At 40.6% G+C, this 21,652-nt stretch overlaps 1 protein-coding gene across 1 annotated transcript; it reads left to right on the forward strand.

Moving 5' to 3' along the window:
• Window positions 1-454: 454 nt before the first annotated feature.
• On the forward strand, window positions 455-8,156 carry LOC100543400 (matrix metalloproteinase-27-like). The gene is made up of 10 exons (XM_031552063.2): window positions 455-663; window positions 1,006-1,244; window positions 1,852-2,000; window positions 2,358-2,486; window positions 4,266-4,427; window positions 4,598-4,721; window positions 5,438-5,568; window positions 5,773-5,932; window positions 7,263-7,366; window positions 7,659-8,156. The coding sequence occupies exons 1-10, from the start codon at window positions 538-540 to the stop codon at window positions 7,757-7,759; spliced, it is 1,425 nt and encodes a 474-aa protein (XP_031407923.1). The 5' UTR covers window positions 455-537; the 3' UTR covers window positions 7,760-8,156.
• The last annotated feature ends 13,496 nt before the right edge of the window (window positions 8,157-21,652 follow it).

A 21,652-nucleotide genomic window follows, 5' to 3' on the forward strand; every position in this document is an offset into this window, starting at 1 on the left:
GTTAGTGAGTTGAACTTTTCCTCCAATTTCCAAAATAGCCATTCTCACATAATTCAAAAAGAAAATTTTGTACCTCTACACGACGATAATTTATCCCAAAATTTTAGTTTTTAGGAAAGGATTCATACCTGGTATATGACTCCTGTTCTCCAGACTGAGAGTGGATAAGAGTCCCTCTACATTTGGAGGCCCCATTTCACACAACTGGGCCGGGACACCAATTGTCCACCATTGCATCAGCTCAAAATTGCTCAGGTTCTCTAAAATTCAGTGTAAAATATCTAAAATTGAGTGTCAGGTTCAAAATGTCAGCCAGGCAACTTAGAAGTATTCAAACACTAACTGACTTCAGATGTCTGTGAAATCGAATGGCTTTAATAAACTGTTATTTTGTCAGCCGGCAGAGTGTTATAGGATGTCTGGATGTAATCAGAGCATGGCAAATTCTGAGTCAGTTTACAGCTGACTCTACAATATAACCATACAACTGCAATCTGAGACACGACGCACACTAGGCAGAAAGCAGACTGCTCTTGTATGAGGATGGAAAGGAGTGTAAGAATGAAGTATCTTTTGCTGCTTCTCTTAACATATATAGCTGTTTCCAATGCTCTTCCTGCCCACCCCGAGAAAGACAACAAAGAAGATACAAAGCTTGTAGAGGTAACTTTATTGTCTGTATCTGAGTCTATAGCCTTTCCTCTTAGATTTAATCTGCATGTTCTAGCTGTGCAGCAGTTTGTTGTCTTTCTGAGACAATGCGGTTATACAGAACTCTGCAGTCCAAACTTTATTTAAATAGTATACTCAGTAAAAACTTGGAATGTCAAGTAAATAAGAATCCTGTTTCTATTTAGGTATGTTCCTCAGGAAAACATCTGTTTTTCTCTGAAATCAAAGGGAGATGATTCTGCTACCACAATACACAAACAGTATCAGTCCTAAGGTATTTATTTAAGAAACAGATCAAAGCATGAAATGTGTTTGCTTTGTTTTTTTCATTAGGATTACTTAAGCAACTTCTATGCCAGTGAGACAGACTCGAATCAGAGTGGATGGAAAACAAAAGCTGATTTTACAGCTGAGAAACTCCAAAAAATGCAAAGATTTTTTGGTTTGAAAGTGACAGGAAAACCAGATACCGAGACATTAGAAATGATGAAGAAACCTAGGTGTGGTGTTCCTGATGTAGGTCTCTATGGTGTTACTCTGCCCGGATGGAAGAAAAACAATCTCACATACAGGTCGTATTTCCATAATTAATTTTCTGTGCTTAAATTGTGGTTTTGTGGATATCCACTTTTGTTATATTTAAATATAACTTCCATAGCAACAGTTTCCAGATGGGAAGACAAAAATATTTTTCTTTCTCCAGCTGTTTGCTGAGCATATCCCTGAGAGCAATCTCTGAGAGTCAAGCTGGATACTTTACATTATATGAGACAACTACAGAATTTTGCCTGCTATGTGTCATTCCTGATATATATTCTGTGAGCCAAACAGAAATATCAGTTGCACCCAACACAAACCCCTTATCATCAAAATTTGTTGTGACTGTCAGCATAGTCACTGAAACCCAAGGAAACAATTTTCTTTATGCTCAAGAGACCAATTCCTGGATACAGTCCATTTTGTGAAAAACTCTTACCATGTATACCATTATTTTCCTGAAAAAGACATATTGGACAGTCATCACATCCCTTAAACTCAATCAGTTCAAGATGAGTTTGGGGAGCTGTTGGGCTACAGTGTGAATTGCTTCTTATGTATCTCTGTTTATCATCTTAACAATATCAGAAAAATTCTTTATGCAAGCGCTAAGTATTATTGCTTGAACCCTCGTAACTGTAGAACTGTGAACTACACCCCAGATATGAGCAAAGAAGATGTGGATAAAGCAATCCAGAAGGCATTTAAAGTGTGGAGTACTGTCACCCCACTGATTTTCACTCGCATCCAAGAGGGAATTGCAGATATAATGATTGCTTTTGGGAGAAAAGGTAATACACTGACTAAAAATCAATGGTAAGATTCATTTAAAGATTTTCCTGAAGTCATGACATAAAGTCAAAGTTATTTCAATATCATATTATAGGACAATATGATAGAACAAGAGGTAATAGCCTTATTAAGTCATTAGGTTATTAGGAAAAATATCTTCTTGGGAACAGTGGTGAGGCATTGGAACGGGCTGCCCAGGGGCATGGTGGAGTCACTGTCATCGGAGGTGATCAAGAAACGTGGAGATGTGGCACTGAGGGACATGGTTTAATGGGTACGGTGGGGGTGGGTTGATGCTTGGATTGGATGATCTTAGAGATCTTTTCCAACCTTAATGATTCTATGACTCTCCTTAGCTCATGGACATTGCCCTCGCTATTTTGATGGTCCTCTTGGTGTTCTCGCTCATGCCTTCCCACCTGGCAGTGGTTTTGGTGGTGATGTTCACTTTGATGAGGATGAAGACTGGACCACAGGCTCAGATGGTGGGTAACCAAAGGTTTCTGAAATGCTATGCAAATGGTAAATTGCTTTCTGATTTTATTAGGCAAAGGATAAACTGAGACAAAGCAAAGCACTAGCAGTTTGAGGATGTTACATGCTGCTGATGTGAAAACCAGCCTGATCTACTCTAGACCATATTACCAGATCCATGCTAAAAGCTGGCTCTGTTTCACCTCCCACTGCACATACTAGCTCCTGGCCTGCATTACTACACTTCCAATCCTCAGCAATAACACCAAATAGGTCCCTCAATAGTTTGTTGTAGCTTTACTTTGTATTCAATCTAGAATGGACTGATGTGTGTAAGTATTCTCCCAGTAATTTCAGCTTCCTGACACAACTAGGAATCAGAACATTCTGTTTGGATCACCCATGGGCTGAGGTACAGAGTGGGGAAATGACTACTAATGTGTGCCACCAGGTCAGAAAAAAGAGGAACACGAGGTGTTCAACCTTCCACTTGGGACATGGCTGTTCTGTGCCCAGCAGGCCATACAGCACCTGCTGCCTCTGACAGACCTGACAGTACATGGGCACATCACCCTCTTTTTATTTTACACTCTTTTCTCATCTGATTTTGAGGATGGGAAACAGCAGAGGAGAACTGCAATAGACTTGAGGTCACACTGCAGGAAATACAAGGAACTAACAGGAAGGTGTTGTAAGAGCACTGCACGAGGAGAGATGTAGGCTCACTGTGGCAGAAGAGAGCTGCACCATGGTGGCTGGGCTTGTCACATGGACAAAATGCATTGTTTATCCTATACCGGGAATGAATGGGTCAGCCCCAGCTTTGCTGCTATTCCTGAACAACGCAGCTCCATCAGTGATGTGCTACAGAACTTGTTGGCCAGCTTGGAAAACTCATGAGAAGAAAGGACAGGAAATGTGTGTGGAAACTTATGGCTTTGTTTGTCTTTCTGAGAAATGGAAATATTGGCTTCAGACTGCCTGTCTTGGGCAATCGATGACCAGTCCTCTGCTCTGCCACAGGCTTGTGATCTCCACTGTTATGTTGCTGGCTCCCAGGCAGCAGAGCAGATGGTTGACCTTCCCAAATTCAGAAAGGCGTATAACTTGGAGGAATGCAAATAATTAAATGCACGTTGAAGGAAGTCCCATTCTTATCTGATTACTGTGTTAATATTTCACTGGTAATAAGCATGTATAAGCATAATTTTTTAAAGGTATTTTATTTGGCAAGGCTATAGAGAAGATATATGCTTAAAACTCTTAGATAAAAAGGTAAATCATTCAGGTAAAACTGTATTTTTCTTTGTTCATGACTTCAACTTTGTTACTCACATGGAGGAGAATGGCACACAATGACACTTTGGTATCTCAGCTGAGCACACAGTGCACCCTCTTCTTTTCCTGTAGTGCCGTCAGTTTGACCTGACTCATGATCTAATCTGCTCAAGCTCAGCTGGGAAACCCTGCCAGGACACTCCTCAGGGCTGCACCCACACTCATCTCCAGACATCCATTCATGCCACACACGTACTTTCAACAGCTAATAGAAAGAACAGCCAGAAAGAGAGCCAAGAATTGCTCTCTTTGAATGGTGGAAGAGTGAAACCTACCTACATATAAAATGTTTGTGTATATACACATATACATTATAGGTACATGTACATGCATACCCTAGTGAATTTTGATATACTGTGTACAAATCATCATAGCATTAGTTGTGTTGTGTTCAGAATGTATTACTCAATTGTAGGTCAAAATTAGACCAACCTCTCTATCCATTTCTTAAGGATTCAATCTGTTCCTGGTTGCTGCTCACGAGGTTGGCCATGCGCTGGGTCTCTCCCATTCTAACGACCAGAGGGCCTTGATGTTCCCCAATTACGCATATACCAGCCCCAGTGAATTTCCTCTCTCTCCAGATGACATAAGTGGCATTCAGTCTATTTATGGTAAGTAAAATCCACTTCCTAAAAAAAAGAACCGAGCAACAGGGAAGTAATTTCTTTCACAAATTTTCAGCATAAAATTCTCATTGAATTCACATAGTATCAAAAATCCATTTATATATGAAAAGCTTAATGTTTCTACAAATTTTGTACTTTCTAAAACTTCTTTCTAGGTTCTGCAACAAAAACCCCAGGTAAAAGGCCATCCATCCCTACATCACCTAACGCCTGTGGCCCCCAGATATCTTTTGATGCCGTAACTACACTCCGACGAGAAATCATATTTCTAAAGGGAAGGTAAAAATTGATGTGGCTTCTGTCTATGTGGAGTTTATGTTTTCATGTTTGTTTTCTAGAAAGACTGAATGTCTAGGTGGATAACATAACTATGATTATGGGATTTACAGTGAAACAAATGGATAGAATTCAGAAATAATAGTATATTGAAACAAAGACTGTTAGCAGATAGATAGGAATTATGTTAATCTTTTTGTAGGATCCCTTGACAAAGTAGCCTACTTGTTGTTTCAGAAAACATCTTGATCCTAATAGATTTTCTCCCAAATGTATAGATGGTTACACCAAGCAGTGAAATGAATAACTGATGCAGCCATTTCCTAAGGGATAAGTATGTTCTAGAATATAGTTTGACCACTATCTCTTCCAGCTACCTATCCAAGCCTTGTGTCTGGGCACACAGAAAAAAGCCTTCTCATCTGGGACCCTATGCTTCTCACATTATACAGTACAACATCAACCTGCATTTGTCAGCTGCTTGTAGGTGATATCATAAATCAACCAATACCAATGAGAAGGGTAATTCCAGAAATAAATCAGAACCAAAAAAAGCTTCATATCCCAAACAAGGGAGTTTTCCTTTCTGACACATCAAGCCAGGTAGTGCCACTGACATGAAGGAACTTGTGAGTCAAATGTTGTTCACATTCTTGTGCATATGTAGAAACATCTGTGGTTTATTGTTTACTACTAAACCTGTTTCATATTTAAATCAGACACTTATGGCGAGTCTATCCTGATAACTCAGAAGTTGAACTTGAATTAATTTCTGCCTTCTGGCCATCTCTGCCATCTGGTATTCAAGCTGCATATGAGAACATGAAAGATCAGATCCTGTTTTTCAAAGGTGAAGTATGGGAATTTCTTTAAATTTTTCTTACTTTTAATTTTGAGGAAAAATAGGAGGGACAAAACCATACCACCTTTAAAAAGGGAGGTTGGGCGGGTTTCATCAAGTTTTCTTACAGTATACACTGAGGGATTATATATTTTTTTTTCATTTAGTTTCTCAAAATCTAGAGTAGAAGTTTAGAATTGTTTCTTTTAATAGGCAATAATTTCTGGATTGTCAGCGGATATAAGGTGCTGCTTGGTTATCCAAAGAACATCAACACGCTAGGCTTCCCTAAAGGTGTTAAGAAAATCGACGCAGCTGTTTGTAACAAAAATACAGGGAAGACAGACTTCTTCATAGGTGACAAGTACTGGAGGTAAGAAAAATAGACAAATACTTTCTTATGATTGATGCCTATATAATTACACCGTTAAAATCATCTGTATGATGAAAGAGAAATTAGACCTCTAGAGATCTCTGTGGAATCAGGTAACACAAAGACATAAAGAATGTGTTTGACTCCTGCGGGGAAAAGAATAAAGCTTCCACTTTAGAGAGCTTAATAATGTGCTGAAACAGGCACCCAGGATCATAGAATCATTTTGATGTGTTATATCTGGAAGCTGAAAAAAAATCCAACATCTAGACTGCCTTTACAAATAAAGTAGACAAAATTATCTCTAGAAAATAAAGAATCGAGAGGCAACTTATTTCAGTGGAAGGCTGCCTGGGATAGCCTGTGCAGAATTTTTCTGATTTCAGTTCTGAAGAGCCCTCTTTTAGACAGTTCATTTCCCTTTGTTTAACTGATTAGAATTAGATTTACAAGACACAACTTTTAAATTTAGTATTAAATGTGGAGGTTGGTTGCCCTGCCTGTGGCGGGGGGGTTGGAGATTCATAATCCTTGAGGTCCGTTCCAACCCGAGCCATTCTGTGATGCTGTGACATCCTATTTACTATCTGTACGAGTGATTGCCAATTCTTGAACACCAGGCAAATAGAAGTAAAGTCAGCTTTGAGAAGCTGACAGATTTCTCCTTTGTGGAAGGGCTACTGCTGCAAAGGCTTCTTCAGGCAACCAGGAGCATATGTGGGTCAAGTTTACTTTGTTATGACTAATTGTAAGGGTCCTTAGTAAGACATACTGTATCAGCTGGATTTTTGGCTGCATGTGGTTTCCTGTCCTTTGTTTTTGATAGTTTTGTAAAGAATGTTTACAATATCTTGCAGTGCTATTTTACTGCCTTGGTCACAAGATAAGAACCTAAGAACCACAACAGCACAAATTTCTTACCTACTAACACTCATTCTCTGAGTCTCAAGTCTCTGTGACAATTATTTATTGTATCCAAGGAGAAGTAAACAAAGGCTTGCTTAGATTTGTTTGTCCCTCAAATTCCTCAAATTTGTTTCCTCAAATCTTCAGGAATCTTGGTTACTCCTTTCAGCTCTCAAATTCAGTTTTATCTTATAAAAATTGGCCTGGCTTCATTAGGAACAACTTCATTTTCCTGTCTTCCATCTAAATCTGCCTGCTGATAAAGAACTATGTAGAATATTATATGAGTCCAAAAACAATTTAAAATTCATGATATTTGTGCAACTACTATAGAGACAGTGAATAACATTCAAAGGCTGCTTCATCCTTTACAGAATTTATGTTTACATTCTGTAAATTCCATGTCTCTGTTTATATGATGTAGGTATGATGAAAACACCCAATCCATGGAGAAGGGTTATCCTAGGAGGACAGTCAATGACTTTCCAGGAATTAGCCAGAGGATTGATGCTGTTTTCCAACATAAAGGTACAAGAAATTTGGGTACCTGTTTTAGCAGGAGGGCTGGACTCGATGATCTGTTTGGATCCCTTCTAACCCCTGTGATTTTGTGATTCTGTGAAATGAACTTTTAATTAAAATCAGTTTACTTGTAATGAGTATAAGTTCAGAAGTTATTATAAATGTCATATTTCTGAATCTTGCAAAAGACAGAACTGAACAGATGCTCTCCTTTGTGCACAAAGATGGTGTTCCTCAGTTTGTTATAATGAAGCTACTTCTTGTTTGCATAGTGTAATGATTTATTTTTTATTCCTAGGATTATTCTACTTCTTCCATGGATCAAGGCAGTTGAAGTTTGACCCTACTGCTAAAAAAGTTATCAGTGAAATAAAGAGTAACATCTGGTTTAACTGTTAATACCATTAATCTTTCTTATACACAGCAAATGAAAAAAAAAAAAAGTTGTACTAGATTTCTCTACAGTTGTTCATTTGTACACTGTTATATGGAAGAAATAGCTGGACTAGTTTTTGTATGTGTCTACTATTTTAAAGAACCAGCATTGCAGCTATAATTGTATTCTAGAGGTCAAGAGAAGATAAAAAAAAGGTATTTTTTCCCCTGATTAGGTGCAAAATGTCCAACATAATTTATGATATGGGACAGAGGGGTCAAATATTTTGGTAAGAAATCATTTTAAGTTTGATGTATTTTCGGCTTTGTAAGTTGAAGGCATTTTGTCTTTCTAAGAGAAAGTGAAATACTTCATATTAATATGACTATTAAAGTTGTAAAATATTCTTCCAACACAGAATATTTGTATTTTTCTTCTTTTCTCCCCGGACAGGGGGAGCCAAGCTTTTTGTTACTCACTTACTCTGCTGCCTCATCTCCTGCCATATTGTCCTGTACCTCTTTGGTTATAGCAACTTTGCACCTTTCACACCAAATCAGTATTGTTGCCACCAAAGTCATCTCCCTGCCACAGTGTCCAAATACATTTACTCATCCCTATCTGTCTTTCAGTTATGTCTAACAGTTATTTCATCAGCAGCCACTTAGGATCAATTCACAAATCTTTGTAAGCCTACAAAAGATATGCTTCACAAATCCTACTTAAGAAATACATTCTTCTATCATTCTGTATTGCACTACCTTTGCTCTGATAGTACAAAATCTGTGCTCCAAGTGGAAATACATCTGATATTTATTGTGTGCTTCCTCTGCACTTGGGCTAGACCCCTCACAAAACCAAGCAAAAGCTATAAAATGACAGCTATAACTTCTTCAAGCATTTCCTTTACTTTTAATTCTGGAAAGAGGCCCAGAGCACACTGCCAAATGGCTGTCATATCATGTGCACAGCTGGGAATATCTGAGAACTTGGTATCATTGATATTGACTTGCCCTGCTCCCTAGTTCTCCCGTGTCTGGCCGTTTTACACACCTGTTGCATGTTTAAGTAAAAAGTTCATTTTTGCTATGTGCTCTTACCATGCTAGCTGCAACAATGTAATGGTTTCAACACAGACTTTAACAGCTTGGTTTGGTTTAAAGGATGCTGTCCTTATGTTGCTGCCATTGCTATGAAACTGTCTGGCTTGGTTCCCAATGGGAAAACTTAATGGAGAATCAGATATGCTATCTCACTAATCTACAAAAGTAATCACAGTGAACAGCAGCATACTCTAGATCCCTAACAAAATTTAAAGTGGGATGAAACAGTAGACATTTGATGGAGATTCATCTGACAACTTCAGCTGTCTGTCTCTCTGTATTCATAGTCTACATGAGTTAGGGAAGATCAAAAGAAGAGGGAAGTTCTCCACAGTGTTACTCATCTCATCCAAAGACTGTGTTAGGACAAGTCAGTACCTCCACCTTCTGGAGAAAACATCTATTTTCAGAGGCGAGCCAGTCAACTAACCTAAAGTAACTAGTTTTCAGACAGCTGAAGTTTGTTCAAATGTACAGTGTCACTGCTAAGCATTTTTCAGTTTTTACGGGATCCCAAACAGAAGGGCATGCAATTTTTATCTTTTCTGATGCAAAATTTTTGGTGAGACACACCACTGCTTTATCACTACAAGTCAATGATAAAGCTGAAGGCACCTACTTGGATCAACACTACCAGTGACCACAAAGGAGGTGCTGAGCCAGTTACACCCAAATATTTATACCCAGAGGCAAGTTTATTCTTTCGTACACTCTGCTTGGTGTGTAACACAATCGTAATCTTAACTGCAAGTTTAATCACTGAGTCATTAAGGTTACTCAGTGTTTCATAATACATGGGCAAGTTCCTCTACTTCAAATACATAAACAAACATCATAGCTATTCTGTACTCCCTTCTTTTCTTGTGTGTTTCATTGTTTCGCAACTCGAATAACTTGTCTTCAGGAAAGTTAATTTTTAACATCAAAATGCTGTTAATGTTTTCTGACTGGCAGCTTAGGCATTGTGTTAAGCCAATGTAGGGTGCACGTTCATAGGTCATCTGCAAAAATAAATAAAGCAATGAATACTGATTTTCCTGTATTCACAAAGGAGGTCTGAAAATCCACACCCAACACAAAAGAGCTGGACTTTTGCTTAGTGATAATGGCACAATCACTCTGATTATCCTCTTCATTTATTGCTTCTGTGGTAGAATAGGAGTTGGAACAGAAACATCACAGTAGAAATCCAGTGAGGTTGTCCTCTCCCCAGTCTCTGTCAGTAGCTTGGCTAACAAGGAATTATGTATTGTACCTCATTGTGCCTTCCCACAGCCCTTGAGAGCTGCCAACTCCACCTCCCAGACATTCTCTTACAACACCTGTAACTCCTCATAATGTGTATAATTCCTTATCACATTCCCATCCCACATGTAGGTTACCAGCCTGTAATGCTGTGTGGTTACCCATGAGCTGATTAGCCAGCTGGCCCTACAAACCAAACATGGAATCAGTTATCATCCTTTCCTCATCTAGTAGTAATTCCTCTCCTCTAACCAGCTGCCATGTACCACAAAACTCCTAGGAACTTCAACGACTCAATTCACCTGGCTGAAGTTCGCCAGCACACTCAACACTAACTGTGGGAGCAGATGGGCACACAAGCAGATACACAGGACAAGATCCTATGTGGTCAGCCTGGAATAATTTTGTCAGAGTTTTCATTGAACATCCTTCTTGCTTTTCATTGCACATTTCCATTTGGTTTTGTAACATTATATTCCTCCTACTGCTGACCAGGGGATTTTGAAAGAGCAAACAAGGCAAGCAAAAAAGACATATAAAAACAAGGAAGTACCTAATTCACACTTGTCTCTCCAGTTTTCATATCACACATATATATTAATAAATAAATAAATAAATAAATAAATAAATAAATAAAAATTGTTCTTTGTTTCTCAGCCAATATATATTTAATGATATGGGGGCCCCGGGCAGTCTGATCTATAGTTGGCAACTCTGCCCATGGCAGGGGGGTTGGAGCTTGGCAATCTTTAAAGTCTCTTTCAACCTAAGCCATTCTATGATTCTATGAGACTGGATTAGGAAATGAGAAATTTATGTATTCTGATGCAATGTGTTGCTGAAACACACAAAATATAGCATCTGTGATGGGCTACCATGAAGAGTTCCTGATCATTCCTCTGACTGTGAGGATGTGGATTCCCAATATTTATAAAGAAGTGCTTTAGCTACCAGAACAGGGTGAGGGCTATGTGCAATTGAATACTGACTAGAGTAGAGCTTAAAACCCCTTTTCTTCCTCTTCCCTTTTGAGATGAGCAGCCATCTGCAGCACTTCCAAGTGACTCAGATACCCCTGTTTTCCAAAAGCTTCAAGAAAACTGATACTGCAGGATCTTCACATCACTCCCATTTACCAGAAAGGGAGCAAGGAGGACCTGGGGAACTACAGGCTGGTGAGTCTCATCTCTGTGCCTGGGAAGATCATGGAACAGATCCTCCTGGATGACATGTTTGATCACACAAGGAATGAGTGTGTGATCCGAGACAGCCAGCACGGCTTCACCAGGGGAAGGTCATGCTTAACCAACCTGGTGGCCTTCTATGATGGAGTGACAGCATTGGTGGACAAGGGAAGGCGACCGATGTCATTTACCTGGACTTGAGCAAGGCCTTTGACATGGTCCCCCACCACATCCTTATCTCCAAATTGGAGGGATGTGGATTTGATGGGTGGATCACTCGATGAATAAGAAACTGGTTGAAAGGCCACAGACAGAGGATGGTGATCAATGGCTCTACGTCCAGGTGGAGGCCAGTAACGAGTGGTGTCCCCCAGGCATCTGTCTTGGGACCGGTGCTCTTTAACATCTTTATCAATGACATCGATGACGGAACTGAGTGCACCCTCAGCAAGTTTGCTGATGACACCAAGCTGAGTGGTGCAGTTGACACGGTAGAAGGAAGGGATGCCATTCAGAGGAACCTCAACAGACTTGAAAGGTGGGCCCAGGTGAACCTAATGGGGTTCAACACAGCAAAGTGCAGAGTTTTGCACTTGGGCCAGAGGAATCCCAGGCATCCATACAGACTGGAAGGAGCAGTCCTTGAGAGAAGCCCTGCGGAGAAGGATCTGGAGGTCCTGATGGATGAAAAACTTAACATGAGCCAGCAGTGTACTCTTTCAGCTCAGAAAGCAAATGGTATCCTGGGCTCCATCAGAAGAGGGGTGGCCAGCAGGGACAGGGAGGTGATTGTCCCCCTCTACTCTGCTCTTGTGAGGCCCCATCTGGAGTACTGTGTCCAGGTCTGGAGCCCCCAGTATAAGAAAGACAGGGAGCTGTTGGAGAGGGTCCAGAGGAGAGCCACGAAGATGATCAGGGGACTGGAGCACCTTCCCTACAAAGACAGGCTGAGGGAGCTGGGCTTGTTCAGCCTGGAAAAAAGAAGGCTGGGGGTGACCTCACTGCAGCCTTTCAGTACCTAAAGGGAGCCTACAAACAGGAGGGGAATCAACTCTTTGAAAGGATAGATAACTGCAGGACAAGGGGGAATGGTTTTAATTTGAGGGAGGGAAGATTTAGATTGGATGTCAGGGGGAAGTTCTTTACGGAGAGAGTGGTGAGGTGCTGGAACAGGCTGCCCAGAGAGGTTGTGGATGCTCTGTCCCTGAAGGTGTTCAAGGCTGGATTGGATGTGGCTCTGGGCAGCCTGGTCTAGTATTAAATGTGGAGATTGGTGGCCTTGCCTGTGGCAGGGGGGTTGGAGATTTATGATTCTTGAGGTCCCTTCGAACTCAGGCCATTCTGTGATTGTGTGATTGTGTGATTCTGTGATACTAAAAGCAGTAAAGACATATGCATTGGAGCTAGTCGATGAAGAAAGAACTTGTCACCTGGATGTGCATAACACTTTCTTGCATTCAGTGGTAATTTCACGCTGTTAATTGCCCAAATCGTTATAACAGAACAGGAGGGTGCATGGCCAATATTTAAGCATTGGGAACCAATAGACACTTCAAACAGCTTAATTAACATTAACTCTTCTAAACTCTGAACCTTCATCATATCAGAACTACATCCAAGGCACAGCACTGGCACTCAGTGCTGCCATTGCAGGTACCAAGATAGGAGATCAGCAGGAAACACAGATGGGTTGCACCATGTACAGGTGCCTAAAACAGGGGTAAGCACATCTCTTAGGGTTACAAACAGGGGCAGAGACCTTTGCAGAACGACCACTCTTAACAGCCATCTCAGGGGTACAGCCAAGGGTGTCTGGTACACCTACTTTGTAAACAGGACCTTAAACAGGACCTGAAGGTTTGTGATGTGGATTCTGTGGTTCTGGCTGAGGGACTTTTCCCTGGTCTGCTTACGTTCTTTAATTAAAGCAGTTTGTGAAGGGTGGTGGTAGGAGACCACAGGGAGTTGTGGGCCCTTAACAGCACAGAGGTCCCTCAAGGGCTGGGACAGGAGGTGCACAGCTGCCACCCAGCGGTGACAGCTTTTCTGGCATCTGCTATGGGCTGAAAAGGTTACACTGATTCAGATGAAAAATCAGTATTAGAAAGTGAAGGTGTTTTGGGGAAAAAGAAAAAAAAAAAAAAACACACACACGAAAAAGAAACCAAAGTCTTACAGACATATGGCAAACGTTGTAATTACATTGAAGAATTTGGTAATAAAGATGAAAAATACATAGTTCACTAACAGCACTGAAGAAAATTTTTCAAACATATGTTATGTATATATAGTACAAGTACTCCTTATTTCTCACTGTGTTTCAGACTATTTTCATTACCTTTATAAGCACTGCTCTTATTTTTTTCTCAGGAGAAGGAGGCCAAACTGCTACAGGTATGTTCTGGAGTAAAATGCTGCAAGTCAACAAATAGAGTGTTTGTGTACAGACATACATAAACATCACCTGGATATGTGCTTTAACAAGCTTAGAATATAGAAAGAGAATGGTTATAATTAAAGAAATCTTTTTCAAGAATTATAAACTCTACCTTACTTTCCAGGATCACAATGCAGCAAGAAGATAGGCTTTAATTAGAGAAAATTCATATAAAAATTCAAATATGTATTTAAGTAACACTACTTTGAAATCTTTTGCTCTGTCTGAGTCCTTATGAAAATATCTGTTCCCTGTGACCACAGAAATGTACCACCAATAACAAAGCCCACACAAAGCATGGCCATTCCTCAAGCACTTGGATGAGCAAATGTTCACAAGTTATTACAACCAAACAGGTTCTTTTGCCAGCTTAGACAAGCATCAAACTATGTTACATGTTATGTTCTGAATGAAGTTAACAAATTCTGCAGAGGCCTTCATATACAGAAAATAAGTTAAATTCAAGGCCATACGCAGGGCTAAATTTCTACCAGAAAGGTGAGTAGAAGCAGCTGGAGAACAAATGCCTAATGGATACACTGGATTGAATTAACTCACGGAAGCATGTGGAAAATAGATAATATCCCATAATTTAACAGTGTTGATTATTCACTTGTGTATGAAACAAGACTGGATCTCACCATTCTCATTTCCTGTGTAGTCCCCTGATTTCTCATCCCTATAACTAAACCCTGCACTACACTGACCTTTCTATCTCCTCCTCTGGTTTTGCACAGGTGATTTTCATGTGCAGATTATTGTAAGTCACAATTTTGAGAACTATTGCTATTGCTATTAAAGAGAAAAAGGCTAAATAAAATACTAATTGTAGAACAGAAGATACAGAGGACATTACAGAGGACATTACAGAGGGCCTGGGGCCCTCAGTACAAGAAAGACAGAAAGCTCCTGGAACGGGTCCAGAGGAGGGCCACTAAGATGATCAGAGGGCTGGAGCACCTTTCCTATGAGAAAGGTTGAAGGAACCTGGGCTTGTTTAGCTTGCAAAAGAGAATGCTCCAAGGCAACCTCACTGTGGCCTTCCAATAATTGAAGGAAGCATATAAACAGGAGGGGGAACAGCTGTTTACATGTGTTGATAGTGATAGGACAAGGGGGAATGGTCTTAAACTGAGACAGGGGAGGTTTAGGTTAGATATTAGGAGGAAGTTTTCCACACAGAGGGTGGTGACACACTGGAACAGGTTGCCCAAGGAGGTTGTGGTGCCCCATCCCTGGAGGCATTCAAGGCCAGGCTGGATGTGGCTCTGGGCAGCCTGCTCTGGTGGTTGGTGACCCTGCACATAGCAGGAGGATTAAAACTGGATGATCATTGTGATCCTTTTCAACCCAGGCCATTCTATGATTCTATATGATTTATGGATATTCCTGACCACCAGAAGCACTTGTGTGTTGTGCAGGTGACAGAGCACATTTGCTTTAAAAGAAATGACAAACTCATGAGGAAGGATCCTGAACTTTGAGTGAGAATGATGATTAAGTGACAAAGGACAAAAATAAGGACTCTGCCTCTTAACAGCATCTACTAGGGACAGGAGATAAGTGACTTTAATAAACTAGGACCAGTAACTTAGTAATGCATTAGCATTTTGTTTCAGAGTAGCAGTGCAGTTTTGAAGTCAGTCTCCTCCTCGTTCTCACTTGCCATGCATAGTTTCAGTTTGCAGAGCAGTCTGGGGCCACAGAAATAAGATTGCTGGTGGAGGACAATCTGTCACAGCTGCCCACATACTGACAGAGATCAGGGTTCAAACTGAAGAATGGCCCTTTGGGTACTTTCTAACGATGTGGCCACTTCAGAACCAGAAATCTGTCCCAAGTCTCCTCCTGAGTGCTTTGCCTGTGGGCAGCTAACAGCAGGGAGTTATAAAACAGATGAGTCGAGCCATCTGGTAATGTTTCTATCAGCAACAGTTATAGAAATGCAATTATGCATGACTGGGATTGTGCTGGAATACATTTGTGTTGTTCAAGGCAAGCAGATGAGTACATAGTCTGGGCACGTCTCCCTGACAAAACTGTGTCTGTTTGCTGGTGGTAACCACAATCACCTACACTGATATCCATGTATAAGCTTCCATTTCATATTTTTTTGCTTAGAAATTGCAAAATCATTCAGTTTTTCAGAAATATAACTGTAAAGTCTCTGGCAGGAGTAAATATCTAGAGTAACTCAGATGCCAAACAGGTAAAACAAATTTGTGCAGGGAGAAGTCAGTGGAACTGAAGGCTAAGTGCACAGTCAGAGGTGTAGCTGTCCCACAGAGTTGTCCTGCAGCTATCCAAAATCCCACAGCTTCACTTCAGGGCTGCACTTTGAAAGGTCATGTCAGAAATTAAAGTTCTATGAATGATACAGAGCACCTGTCAGTATCCAAGTGTTGCAATGTGAGCTGAATTCAGCAATCCTGCTGAAAAAATCGAAGGATTGAGTTTAGTTTTACACAGAAGCGAACAGAGCTGAAGAGCAGTGATGAGCCAGAACCTGCATTCAAAACCTATCTGGGTTTCTGTATGTCCCTCCCATATTCCCCTGGCTGTTCCCTGCACCTCATGACAAGACAGCTAGAGACATGTAGGCATACCTAGTGTCCAGGGACAGCGGAAATGGCCCACATCACTATGTTCATGCTCCAGAGACCATGACATAGGGTTCCTGACAGCAAACTACCAGCTTTTTTTTTTTTTTCTTAGAATCACAGAAACACCAAGGTTGGAAAAGACCTATAAGATCACCTAATCCAGCTTTTTCCAGAAGCTCTGAGTTCTGGATTTTCTGGCTTTGGAAATGAGTAGGCATTGTTTGGACGATTTAATGGGCCACTGGCATTTCTGAATTTATATCAACACTTCTCCTGTTTGTTACTCAAATCTCTTACCTTCATTCTGAATTTAGCCCAAAAGATCCATAGTGCAATTTTGCTATAAGGTACAGTACTTGAAATTACAGAAAGGGTCTATTATAAAAAAAGGCAGAGTGCAAGTTCAGGTGCAGGATTTTTCATCTGTTTTAGTGAGAAACACATGCTACACCAAGTACGCTGCAATATGTTATGAAGACTTTTGAAAATATTTTAAAACATAGGTTGGTTGTCACTAAACGAAATGCTGTTACTGCATGCTAATCAGTAACATTTTCACCTGCTATCTCATTACTGTTACACAACACTGCCACTAGATGTCATGTTATAAAACACATTATATTCATCCCCACAAATGCACGAATGTAGTTAACAACTGAAGTAGAGGAAAGTATTGCACATCTTACTATTGATCTTTATCTTTCAGCAGTAGAAAACTATTGGTCTCCCCTGAAGACTCCACTGTTACAGCATATAAAACTATAGGAAAGGCCATGAAACCACGAAACCACCTCTCTCATTTGGGCTCATACAGTGTTTTTAAAGCATCTTTCAGAATGGATCCTGGTTCATGACAGGAGGGTTTAGGATTTATCACATGGGAAAGTGTTTGTGGAGTGCTTTTTGTTCACAATGCTCCAGTCTGTTAGCAATAAATTAGTCTCCCTGAGCTGTTTTGCTTGCGACGGAAATTGACTCATGATAACCCTATCCTTATCTCAATCCATGAACCTTTTTTTCCCTATATTTTCTCCCTCCGTTCTTTTGAGGACAAAGAAAGAGAATGTGGTATTGTGGAGTTCAGCAACCCTTCCGTATGAAATGACCACGCAGATCAATTCTGAAGCATTTATCTGCTTGTAATGTTAGAGGAAAAGGGTCCAGAAATACATGTGGATCACAGTGGTCCCTTATCTATTCTTGAGTAAATTAAGCAGTGTCACAGAAGCATTAATCTATGCCATTACATTATTACCTTGGTTCCTGGCACTGCTTTGCCCTGGATAAACATGATTCAGGAGTCAGTACAGTTCATCGACGTTTCTCAAGAAGTAATCTACATGTAGCTCCTTGTATTAAAAGATAATTTTAGATAAGTGGAGAGTGTACAGCGATAGCCTGTGTTTGTATCTTGATAGCTTGCCGCACTCGTGTGATAAGTACGATGTGCCTGAGCCTACCTTCTTGTTAATACCACCAGGTTTTACTCCCACCTGATAAGCAATCTTTCATTCACCTGGATCTTGCACAATCCTTTCCCCTTCTCTGAAGTCCTGGGTTCTAATAGCCTTTCTTTTGGGGGCTGGAAATGAAGGCAAACCTGACCCTCGGAAGTCAGAGATCCAACTTTAAGACCTTTTTAAAAATTGCAAAAGCTTGTATTTTCTGGATATTCCATTCATACCTGGCTTTCTAAAAGCACATCCTCTCATTCATCTCAGCCCTTCGCTCAGTTATGCCACTGAAATCAACTGCAATGGGAAGTCTTGTTCAGTGCCCAATAATTCTTTATCCTACCATTCTCTATAGACTCCATCTCTGTAAGGCAGACCTAAGAATAATGTCTACTACTGCATCACTTGTGCTCTGTTCAAAACAACCAAGTCTGAACATACTCAGATAAACTTCCTTCTGCGAATCTTTCTGCCAAGTCTTAGGATCTTCAAAATCTGGTCCTTTTTCCAGTCTGTCCCAGTGTCCCAGCTTTCATCTGCCTGATTCCAGCATCATACAGATTGTTTAATCTGAACGATTTAGGAGCCCAATCATTGGCCAAGTGAAAGCATCCCAGGGACAAAACAGATTTCAAGTATCTCTTCTGAGTTTCTGGGAATGATCATCACTAATTTTGTTTTTCTCAGATATTGTAGCATTTGGGAAATGTTTAACTTTTCTAAAAGTCTGTGTAAACTCAGAATCCTGAACTTCAGTTGTTAAGTGGTAAGAAACAGAACTGTTTGCACGTGATGGAAATGTGGGCTTTTTTTTTTTTTTTTTTTTTTTTTTTTTTTTTTTGTTATGGTGGTAGCTTTGTTGTTGGTTTTATTTTTGTATTTTTGTTTTTTAATTATTTAAGATTTAATATTTTTTACTGTTGCTACTCATGAATTTTGAACACACTCCAGGCCTTGACCATTCCACTGCCCCCTCTGCTTTGATGTATCCTACTTACAAACAACAGTCTCCTTTTGAACTTTGTTTGCCAGAAGACAATATGAAAGGCATCCAAGCATATAATATACTTTGTCCTATATCGTGGTGTTGTATGTATGTGTATCTCTTAATAAGCAATCTGCTAAATACGAAATGAAGAGAACTGCAAGAAGTTTCTGCCACTTTCAATGCTCTTACATTGCTGGGAAAAAAAAATCTCCTCCTCAGAGATGGGCAAGGTTACACCCTTTATGTCATACAACACGTGATTTCAGAATCAGTAAATGTTTCCAGAGGTTTTGTGAAGTTCTCTTTGTTAGCTTTTGTTTGCTTGTTTTGTACAGTTTCTCAGTGCTCTGTATAGTTTCATTTTGGAGTAGCTGAAACCTGAGTTTCTTTTCTGGCTATAAGCTTTTGAAAGATATGAAAACTGTATGTTTCATTAAGATTTTGTTGCCCAGTTATGATAAAGGATATGGATGTTTTTATCCTTCCAGGCAGTTTTAACGCAGGTCTGAATGAAAGTCAGTCAAAAATGCATTAAGACCTGAGGGGAATCTCTGTCTTCCAAGGATTTCAATACTGTGACCAAAAAAAAAAAAAAAAAGAAAGAAAGAAAAGAAAAATTCTGAGATGATGGGATCTGAGCTATGGGACAGGTGAACCCTCCTGATTACACAGAGTCATTTGGAAACACATAGATCTACTTAGTCCTGTTACCTCCAGAGCAGACATTGCAGAGGTTGCAGAGGGTGAAGGAAGATGGGTGTCCTTTCTGCAAGAGCACTGACCAAATTATCACTTTGAATGGGGCTGCAAATGGTTGTTTGGATCTTTTTGAGCCCTAGTGTACAGCAGAAATGACTGAGACAGGCAGGATATCATTGAACCACACAAAAATCAGACCATACGACTCAGAGCGCTGCCCAAACACTCCCTGAGCTCCAGCACTGGGGCCCTGCCCACTGCCCTGGGCAGGCTGTTCCATGCCCACCGCCCTCTGGTGCAGCCCCTTTCCCTCACCCCCAGCTGCCCTCCCCTGATGCAGCTCCATGCCGTTCCCTCGGGCCCTGTTGCTGTCACACAGAGCAGAGCTCAGTGCTGCCCTCCCCTCCCTGTGCGGAGCTGCAGCCGCCATCAGGCCTCCCCTCAGCCTGCTCTGCTCTGGGCTGAGCACATCCAGGGGCCTCAACCGCTCCTCATACGTCTTCCACTCCAGATCCTTCGCCATCTCTGCAGCCCTCGTTTGGACCCCCTCTAATAGTTTTGTGTCATTTTTTTGTGCTGTGGTGCCCAAAACCGCAGACAGGACTCAAGGTCAGGCTGCACCAGTGCAGTGTAGAGCAGGACAGTCACTTCCTTTGACCAGCTGGCAACGCTGTGCTTGATGTACTCCGTGACATGGTTGGCCTTCTTGCTGCCGAGGCAGAAAAATCAGTGCCAGCAAAATGCATTTTCAAAATGCCATAGTGCATGAAAAACTTCTCAGAAAATATAGAAAACTTTCTGAAATACAGTGTAATTACTTTTTATTTCGTCTTCTCACCAGAAAACTGAAAAAGGCCCGAGATCCCAAAACTGTTTGCTGTATCTTTTGTGGCCTACTCATTGCCTGGATCATTAGAAAGGAGAATTTAAAGAAATAGCAGCTTTTACTATAGTTTGGTCTTTCCAAGGCTCTTCTGAGGCTCATAGAGGAGGTAGTGCCTGTGAAGATATCTGACTAACCAGAAGCAACATGCTTATTGCCAGATTAATGCACTGATCAGTGCTGGGGAGTGATCTTTAGCTACAGATGTAACCTATATGATCAAATCAAAGAGAAACCATAGGACTGATATGATGAGCTACAAAATTGAAGTGCATGAGACAGCTTTTCAAATGGAGACTAAAACCTAAGCTACCTCTGTAGCAGGAAATCAAATATGATTGGGACATGGAGGCCAACAAGTTTAAAATTGCTTATGCCCACACTGTTTGCTCACTCTCCAAAGTAGGTTGGATACATCCAAACCAGTTACTGAAAATACTCCTTGGCTCATGACATATCCTGAATATTCCTGGGAATCGTTCAGAAGGGTGAGATAAAATGGAACCACCCAGAAGCAAGTCCAGCAACAAAGCAGTACAAACTTTGTGCCTGGGAATGCTTTATATACTTTATATGCTTATATTCTTTATGACATTTTAAAATATCATCCATAGCCTGAACATCCACCCATCTGTCTCAAACTTCTGCTAACATCAGGCTCACAGATTCCAGTCTAGCAGCTTCCAGTGAGGCCAAAACTGTATGCTTTATGTTCTTCTCTTTCCTTTTATTTTTATGACCATTTAATTAGTCTCCATTTAATTTCATTCTTGGTAGTCTGAGAAAATAGATTACTTCAACAAGAATTTCAGTCAGAGTGGCAGCTGTTGAAATCGTTTCACAAGACACAACATAACAGCATCTCATAGGAAGCCACAAGACCACAACAGAGAAGGAAAGATATACAAAGCAGGATATGCTTTGGAGACTGCTACTACTCATTCAAAACAGATGTGAAATGCATTGGTCTAGTGAAAGGATGAGCAAACACAAGATTACCTTAGAGAGCTGGCCCACTAAACTTACACAGAATATTTTTAGACATGCGTACATTCACATGCAGATGAATATAAGCATATATATGTATGTATGTATATATTTAAGAGCAGAGGCTCATCTGTGAATGCCTAAATAGATATGTAGGTACATATGATATGCAAACAAGTGTTGGATACAACATGTCACCAAACATTAGCGGAGGACTCAGCCAACATACTTCTGAAGTGCTGTGTGGGTGTTTAGTGGCTGCAAATGAGAAAGACACACTCAGTAGATACATAGTGTTTTGACTGTCTTCTGCTACTTGTCCTGTTACATGCA

The sequence above is a fragment of the Meleagris gallopavo genome, chromosome 1 (genome assembly GCF_905368555.1).
Source record: "Meleagris gallopavo chromosome 1, MGAL_WU_HG_1.1, whole genome shotgun sequence".
Classification (NCBI taxonomy): domain Eukaryota; kingdom Metazoa; phylum Chordata; class Aves; order Galliformes; family Phasianidae; genus Meleagris; species Meleagris gallopavo.